At 47.9% G+C, this 8,687-nt stretch overlaps 1 protein-coding gene across 1 annotated transcript; it reads left to right on the top strand.

Annotated features, from left to right (window-relative positions):
- The first annotated feature begins 325 nt into the window (after nucleotides 1–325).
- On the top strand, nucleotides 326–8,324 carry DYNLL2 (dynein light chain LC8-type 2). The gene is made up of 3 exons (XM_075904790.1): nucleotides 326–482; nucleotides 4,209–4,347; nucleotides 6,306–8,324. Exons 2-3 carry the CDS (start codon nucleotides 4,216–4,218, stop codon nucleotides 6,441–6,443), a joined length of 270 nt encoding a protein of 89 aa, XP_075760905.1. The 5' UTR covers nucleotides 326–482; nucleotides 4,209–4,215; the 3' UTR covers nucleotides 6,444–8,324.
- The last annotated feature ends 363 nt before the right edge of the window (nucleotides 8,325–8,687 follow it).

The following is an 8,687-nucleotide window of genomic DNA, read 5'->3' as shown; positions in this document are numbered from 1 at the left end:
TTTACACGGCCTTGGGGCTAGAGCCGCACCCAGCCCCGCTCGAACAGAGCTGTGGAGGGCAACATGACAGGAGGCTCCCCGGAGGAAGCAGCTCTGGCAGAGCGCCTGTGAGCAGCAGGGACCCACCCAGCCCCCCGAGTCTTTTCTGCTCCCCCCCCCCCCCGGCCCACTCTCCTCCCCCTCCACCTCGTGAGCGACGCCCGCTCCGCAATCGCCTCGTGGCATTGTGGGATGAAACAAGATGTAGGCAGAGAAGAGCGAGAGGAAAACGCTTGTCGCTGTGGGCCGAGGCTGCGCCGCAGCCAATGGCGAGGGCGGCTGGCTGAGCCACTGCAAGGGGAGGGGCGCCTATTTCAGCGTGGGGGAGGCGGCCGGGCGGGGAGCGCTGGGCAGAGCCGGGTACGGCGCGGGGAACGGGGCTGGCCAGCGAGTGCGCGGCGGAGGCGCTTCGGATCTGCTTGCTTGTGACTCCCGCGGGGCAGGTGAGCCGGGCGTGAGCGGGGGGATTGTGTTTGCCTGGGGCGCTCGCCCGGCGGCTCTGCAAATGGGGGGGGGCGCGGCTGCCTGGCCGGGGGGAGCGGAGGGGGCTGCAATGGGGCGCCGGGGGGGCTGCACCCCCTTCTCTCTCCACCCCCCCCCGCAGCTCCAGCTAGCTCCTGCATCCTTTCCCGGCTGCCCTGCCCCTTCCTTCGAGCATCAGGAGCCGGGGGGGCGCGGGCTGCTCGCGTTGCCCCCCCCCCGCCTCCTTTACGCCTGCTGCAGCCTCTGAGTTATCCCCCTTCCAGCAGGTGACTCCTCGTCCATGGGGCAGCCCCTTGACGGGTCTCCCGGGCCACCTCTCCCACCCCACCCCCGTGGGTTTTAGCAGGAAAGTTACGCCGCTTTCTGGCCGGTCCCCCTCTACCCTGCCGGGCCTGCTCGGGCGGGGAGTATCCGCCGCCTCAGGCAAGGTCATCTGCATGCTCCAAACTGGGCCCTTCCCTTGGGGGCGGAGGAGGGGGGGGGACGGGACGGGCACGTCACGCCTGCCTCCCCGGCCCTCCGCAAGTCTGAGCCTTCTGGGGACTGCAGGGAAACCTCCTCCCATGGGACAGCCAGGCTGCTGCGGGAGGAGATGCACTGAGGCCAAGCCTGGGCTGGTAGGAGATGGGTTTGGTCGCTGCTTGGCCTCTCGTACAGGGGGAAGAGGCTAAGGAAGCAGGTTCCCTCTCCCCCATCTACTCCTAGGAAAGGCAGAAGGTCCTACCTGTTCTGTGGCAATCATTCTGGGAGCAGCTTCTCCCCCAGAGTCCAGTGGGGTTTTCCTGCCCTGGCAAGTTCTTGAGGCTTGGCTGGGTGGCCTCTCCCCCTGTGCCCTGCAGCAGCTACCCAAACCTATGGGGCTAGGGCATGAGCTGTGCCTGGCCCTTTCTGGGAGGATTGGGGAGGGGGGTGCCCTGGTATTGTTAGGGCCCTGCCCTGTGGCCAGGGGAGGAACTGCTGCTCAGTGCTGCAGGTGGCAAGTGGCAAGGAGAAGGTTTGATGCCGTAGATCTGTGTGCTGCTCCCTCACCTGTCCAGAGAGCAGTGACTGCAGCAACCTCCCCTAGCTGCTGTGGTGGAAAGGTGTAGCCAGGAGAGAGGGGAGCACGGGCTGGGGGGAGGGCACAGAGACATCTACTCAGCCAAAGGGGGGAGTTTTCCCTTGTGGCACCAGCTTCAAAGAAATCCCAGGCAGGAAGAGGCTCTCTGGAGGTCTTTTGCTGAGAGTCACATGTATTACAGATGCCCTCTAAACTGACTCTCAGAGCAGCCACCTTTGGGCTGTCTCTGGGTACTTGGCTGCCTCTGGGGCTGGAGATTCCAAATCTACTCCCTCCTGTTAAACAGGGACTGCCAGGGGTGAGAAGGCACCTGGGACTGGCTTCCTAAAAGCTTCTTCCAAATGCACGTGTTCTTTCCAGGCATTCTAGAATTCCCGGCATCCTCTATTTGTGCATTCTAATAGCAGTGCTCAATTATGCACGCTATCTAAAATGTATAAATTAGGGAGCAATATGAGTCTTCAACTGCAGGCAAAATAAAGAATTGAAGTATTGTAATCATAGGGCTGTTATGTAACTAGATTCTTTCTTTCTTTCTCTTTGGATAGCAGACTCCTTTAGTTGCTATAACAAAGCTACTCCTTCAGTTTTTCTGGGACAGCTCCAGGAAACAATCATTGTAGCAGACTCTCCTTAATGGAGCTAAGCATGTATGGTTTCCCTCACCTCTAAACATACAGTGCTAGTACTGTAGCTCAAGATTTATTACTAAGACTTGCATGATACTGTGAATTTAGGTTTTCAAAGCCCCCTTGACTTGACACATTCTCTGCTATGAACAGGTTTCATGTTTCACTAACTTTGTGGTCATCCTATGGTGAAACTAACCATACCAATAGACATAGGCTTCGCACAGACAGCTGCTCTTTCCTTGTGTAGTCCTTCAAATGGAGGCCCTAAACTGGTTCTCCCGTTGTTCCACAAACTAACAATGGAGAACTGAGTTCGAAGTGGCTGTGTGCTTGCTATTCATGTGCTAGTTGAAATGGATCCTACCTCAAAAGTGCTAATCCAAACAGGCCCACTAGTTGCTCAGGCAAAATTTGCCAATTTTGTCCTAGTGGGCATTTTGGCTGAGCAAGGATTAAACAATCAAATAAAAGTTGAATCTCTGTGGTCTAGCATGATTTTAGGTAGCCATATATCCATTTACTGTGGGTGTGGCCAAGTTTGCCCATGGTCCTGTAAAGTTTGTTTACAGCCACCAGTGCTGGCTCTGTGTTTTGTGCTATTGTTTAGCTCTAATTTACCACTGAGGGTATGGCTAGACTACCAGTTTTTGTTGGGGAAAAGGTATGCAAAATGGGCTCGGCATTTTGACTACCTTTTCCGATTCTTTTTCGGAAGAGGCTTTTCTGACATCTGGCCTGTTTAGACTGGGCCAAATGTTGGGGGGAAAACCTCTTTTGGAAGCCCCCTTATTCCTCGTAGAATGAGGAATACATGGGCTTCTGAAAGAGCACGTTTGCTCTTCCACAAAAAAGCAGAAGAGCAAATGCATTCCCTGGGCGTGGTGGAGTTTTTTCGGGATATCTCTGGTATCCCAAACTCCCCTCTCCCCCCCCCCCCCCCATGTAGCTGTACCCTAAATGTAGTCTAAGCCCAGCAAAGGCTTAGTGGAAGTATGGGCAATGCTGCTAGACAATATTGACCTCCCATGGTTTGGCAAATTCTCTGGTTTGACACCAGCCAGGTGCTGAGGGTGCTGGATTAGAGAGGTTCAACCTGTAGTAACTTTCAGACTGCATGAAAAACTGTGTCCCTACTGTGGGTTTTGAGACCAACATAGAGGTGACTCAGCATTGACCAGCATAGACCTCTCTAGCTAGCTCTAGCAGGGAGGAAGAGGGAACACCTGTCAGATGTACCTTAATTCAGGCTCTTAAAAGGCCATAGACTGGCGTTCTTGTCTTGGTTGGAATCACTGTTCCATTGCAAAAGTAGCAACCCTGCCATCCCAACCTTGCAATGTTATGTAGTGCATGAGACAGGATCGAAATGGTTTAGTTTTCATTGATTCCCTTCTGCGCTTTGCCAGGTTGAACAATGACACGGGAAGGTAGACCTGAAACTGCTTCACTTCTGGTCTGAACTAGCAAGGACCGCTGAATGAATGACCCTTCACCATACATTTGTAAAGGGAGCGAACACACACTTGTGTGAAATAGTGACGGCTTCCACTACGATAGACATTGAATGTGTTCACCTGCAAATAGTGTTGTGATACACAGCCACAGTAATACATCACGCCATTGGCTATATTTTTCAAAGGAATCTGGCTTTTGCTATTTGCTTATTGTAACTTAAAGGGGTAGAAGATCTGTGTTTGGGAGTTAGGGGTTTTTAAAGCTAAATGTGTACGTGCAGGTGCTATTTGGCTGTTTCTAGTCTAATCTCCAAGTAGCTGTCTGTACTACACCTTTCCACAACCCAGTAGTATATCCTAGGATTGCTGTGTATTGTGCCTATAACAAGATGTTGTGCAAGACACAGGTTTGTATTTGCAGCCTGCAGTATAAACACTGTACCCAGAACTGTTACATTATGTAGCCAATGTATCTGAATGCATGACCGAACTGGAGCAGAATTCCTGTGAGCCAGTCTTAATCCTTTGTTCTTCCTTTAGGTTCACCATGTCTGACAGAAAGGCTGTGATCAAGAATGCGGACATGTCCGAGGACATGCAGCAGGATGCTGTAGACTGTGCTACACAGGCAATGGAGAAGTACAACATAGAGAAAGACATTGCAGCATATATAAAGAAGGTATTGTGTAGTCGCTATAAGAGATCATAGAGCTAGCTGGAACACGGTGACTATCTTACTTGCATATTTGACCCTCCGCACCCCTGTGAGGTAGGCTGAAGCAGTTACGCCCCCCCACTCCCCAATGTTACGCATCCTCTGGTGAAGTGGGTTTTACCCACAGAATCTCATGATACACTAACCAAAAGATATAGAAACGTGCCACAAGACCACTTGTTGTGTTTAAAGTTAGACTAACATGGTCGTGTCATTCCCCCCCCCCCCCCCCCCCCCGAGATTGTTATCCCTGTTTTTCAGCCAGAGACAGATTCTATGACTTGGTGTAGATCACACAGGCAGTCTGAAGATTTGAACTCCGGATTTACAAGTCCTCAGCTAGAACCAATGGACCATTCTTGCTGGCTAGTCAAGCTAAAAATCATTTGTTTGCTATTTACCTTAAGTAGTGGGTAATGTATTGTTGCCATCTCTCTGCAATTTTGTAGAATCCTTAGAAGACGTGAGATGACTTGGCTTAAGCCCTGTGTGGCTGCAATAGTTAAACAAAACAACCCATCTAGTCAAGTGACACTCACTTGCCTAAAAGTGCTAAGTAGAGCTAGATAGACTGCCACTTCTGCCTATTCTTCCCCTCCCTCTCCACTTTCCTGCCTATTTCTTGCTTTAAATGAAGTGAATAGATCATTGCTGGGGGGGAAGCTCAGCATTTCCTAAAATTAGGCCTGCAGAGATATGGCTGTCTGAACTCTTCACCTATATTTATCTCAGGAAACCCTCAAGGTTAGAATAACTGCATGATCGAAGTATTTTTTGGTTTGATGGTATCTTGTGTATAGCTGGGTTTTTTTCTTGGTGTGTGAAGGGCCTACACACACAGCAGGGGAAGCGCACTATGGATGTGTGGGGGGAACCCAGTGGAAAATACAACTCTGAAACCAAAACTAGGCAGGGGGATTTGAGACCAACTATTTAACTCGGTTCAGCTCTAATTTGAGTTGAATTTTAGATCTCCTCAGCTCATTGAGACTGTTGGTTTTTCTTAAAATCTGGCTTCTCCAGATCAAAGTGACTAATTCAGAAAGGTCTTTGGGGGTCAGTGCAAGAAACACAGCATGGGGGACTGGAATACAACAGACCACTAAAGTTCAGGAAAGGCTTGTTGCATATTTGCTGCTTTTCTTGATATAAAGGAAACCACTTATTGCACATTCCATGCTGATGCAAGAAAAGTTACCTGCAAAAGCCTTCTTTTGTTGCCTTGCTTCTTTCTGGTGGATTAGAAAACCTCAGACTAACTTTCTTTTTCTGCAGGGGGTGGTTACTGTTTTTTAAAAATCAGGAGTGTTCAGTCTGATATTTCCCAGTTGATGCCTGAGGAGGCTGTCAAGAGCGCTCACCCTTATCAGAAATCCTTCCCTACCAATTGCTACATTTGGTTAAACTGTTTGTCCCACTGAGACACTACTTCACTTGTTCCCTTTGCAAGGCAGACAATGTGTGAATTATTCTGCTTGTTTACATTAGGAAGTCTGGTCACAAACTCTTCTGCTTCTTTATGAAGAATGCCCAAAGCCTCACTTTTCCTTTTTTAAAAAGTGACCTTTGAAATCAATGGCTTGTTAGCACAAGCATGCCAACAGACTGTTTCTGTGAGTCGGCTTGGAATGGGAGGGTTTAAATGGTTCTCTGTAACAAATGGCCTATACATCTGGTTTGAATACCACTGTACCAAGGGGACCTTTAAAATCTGCAGCTTGTGTGTAAATCATTCAGTAAGTACGTGATGCTAGTGCAGACCTCTTGTCCCCTGCTAATTGTGTAATGTAGTAGTATCTTGCATGCACCTCTGTCTTCAGAGGTCCATTGCATTTGTATTGAACTGCAACCAATTAATGTATATTTTGGACTGTTTTAGTAGGGGCTTTCTTACTTAACTACTGTACTTTCTCTTCCTTTAGGAATTTGACAAGAAATACAACCCCACTTGGCACTGCATTGTGGGCAGAAATTTTGGCAGCTACGTAACACATGAGACAAAGCACTTCATCTATTTTTACTTGGGTCAGGTTGCAATTCTTCTGTTCAAGTCTGGATAGGAAGTAGGCGCAAGTGAAACTTGGACTGTAATGCACTGATGGCTAAAGCCAAGATTCCCTCTAACATGGCTGTGCCGCTGCATGGACTGTGTACTCTATTTAATGTGTATATGTTGCAGTAAAATCTACTTCTGTTTAGTTGCCTGGGAAGAAGGCGGCATCTTTTTTTTGGTTTTGTTTTGTTACGGCTTTATTTTTGGGTTGTATTGCACTAGGAAAACTGTAAATGCTTAAACAATGGCCTTTAAGTGGGAAGAAATAAAACTGTTCCACAAACAGCTCCCCCAGTGGTAACCTTTTCTTTGGTAAGGCTGGGAAATCATGTTTTGTTTAGCAGACCAAAAAAAGATCTGTTTGAGTTCATAGTAAATACTCGTGTTAGACTGTTTAAACTTCTCTGTGTGTATATGGAGGAATATCAACTTCCTTTTCAGTTTTAGTCTGGGGGGGGGTGGATATGGGAGCTGTCAATTTTGACTTTGGGTCATCTCAGCAGTTGGGGGGGGGGGGGGGGGTTGGGGGGGAAGTAGTTATAATGCCCATGTAAGTTAGTAGGGAGGCTTTTTAATAAAGTTTTTATTCCAAGAGCTTATTCCAAAGCTTACCCTATCTTGGAACTGCATGGCAAATCCTACGACTGGGCTTTGTTTTCTGTAGAAATGCCTGCATCCACTGCCCTCTGTGCAGCCTACCTGGCTTAACTAAACTGACAGCAACTTAATCTCATCTGAAACTCTTAAGTGTCGTGTCCCCTCCTCCCCCCCCCCCCCCCCCCTCTGCTTAATTTGTCTCTGTAGGAGGCAGAATCTCCTGGCCTCAGTTGCTTGGTGGTGAGATGATCCAGAACTTAGTTGCTATCACTGAGACATGCTCTCTTCGGCCAAATGGTCTGTTCCAAAATGGACTAGACAGTTTAAATTTAGTGACTGACACCAGAATCTGAGACTTGATTTGGCATGCCCATATCTGGAATACACTGCTGTAACACAAGTTTCCTTGAAATCGCCATGTGCTCCGGAAGGCTTGTAGACATGTTTTGCATGGTTGTTGATGGAGACAATCCTCCAGGAACAGCTTCTGTGTCCCAAATCTCTGCTCTCATTTTTTTCTTAGCAGAAGCTGTTCTGAGAGGAGAAACTTGTGAATGTATTCTCCCAAGGCAGAATAGTCTCTCCAGGAGGGTCAACAGTGTTGTCTTAGTGTAGTAATTTCTAGTTCAAATGGTAAGAAGGTACCAGGGTGGTGCACCTTCTTCTCCTCCCCCCCCCCCAAAAAAAAAAACACTTATGGCAGCTTCTGCAAAACCTGGTGCTTGCAGTAAGAGCTTCCTGATCAGTAGCTGATATGGGCAAAATTTCTAAAATGGAGTGAATTCTTTAGGACAAGGTGACTCTGAACTCTTGGCTGAATCAAATTGATTGTTGAAAGTAACATGTCACTGCTTTATGTTCTCTGTATTGGGGAAGGGGGAAGACAGTGTAACTAATTGTGAAATGACTTAATGACCCAGGTTGGCGACTTCCTGACGTAAAAGTCCTTGTGTCTGTAGACTGTGCAAAATCCAAAGTATGCCTAACTTTGTCATATTGATAGAACCATGTTGTAACTAGACAGGATGTGGTATAATTTATTTCATGTTAACAGAAAACTTCCCATCTGGGGACGAGGTGCATTGGGCTAACCGGGGTACTCTGGCAATCTTGTCTATACAGAACTCCACTTTTGATCTAAACTGGAGAATGTGTATTTGTTTTCCAAGCATGAGTCCAATGTGAACCTGTTCACTCTTCTGTGGAGCGAGAGATGTTCCCTTCATAACTGCAATTGCTCAAATACCTTTTTATTTTTCAAACATTAAAGGTGAATTGACACGTTTAAAAAGCTTCTAGTTTCTTTTCATTCCGGACTCGTGGAGTTTAAAAAACAAAACTACTGTACTTGGCAGATGGAACAGCAGCTCATCTATGTTGGAAGGATACAAAGGCAGGGCAATCTAAACTTGCTACACTTGTAACACTTTAATGTTACTTTTTAATCTGTCTGCGCTGAACTCTGTAGGTCAGACAACACTTAATACTGTTTGCATGCTTGAGTCTCCAGCTCACCAAACCAGCTGCTGACCTTAAGATGCTTCTCTCTGAAGTGAGTGTAGACCCTCTTTCAGAATGTCTCTAGGCTGGTCCTGAGAAGGCCTCATTAGAGGAAGGGTTCTAAGTGGGTACTGGCTATTCCAGACACACTGGC

This window comes from Pelodiscus sinensis, chromosome 21 (assembly GCF_049634645.1).
Source record: "Pelodiscus sinensis isolate JC-2024 chromosome 21, ASM4963464v1, whole genome shotgun sequence".
Lineage (NCBI taxonomy): Eukaryota > Metazoa > Chordata > Testudines > Trionychidae > Pelodiscus > Pelodiscus sinensis.
The sequence above is the reverse complement of the archived record's forward strand: the minus strand, read 5'-3'. Positions and strand labels throughout refer to the sequence as shown.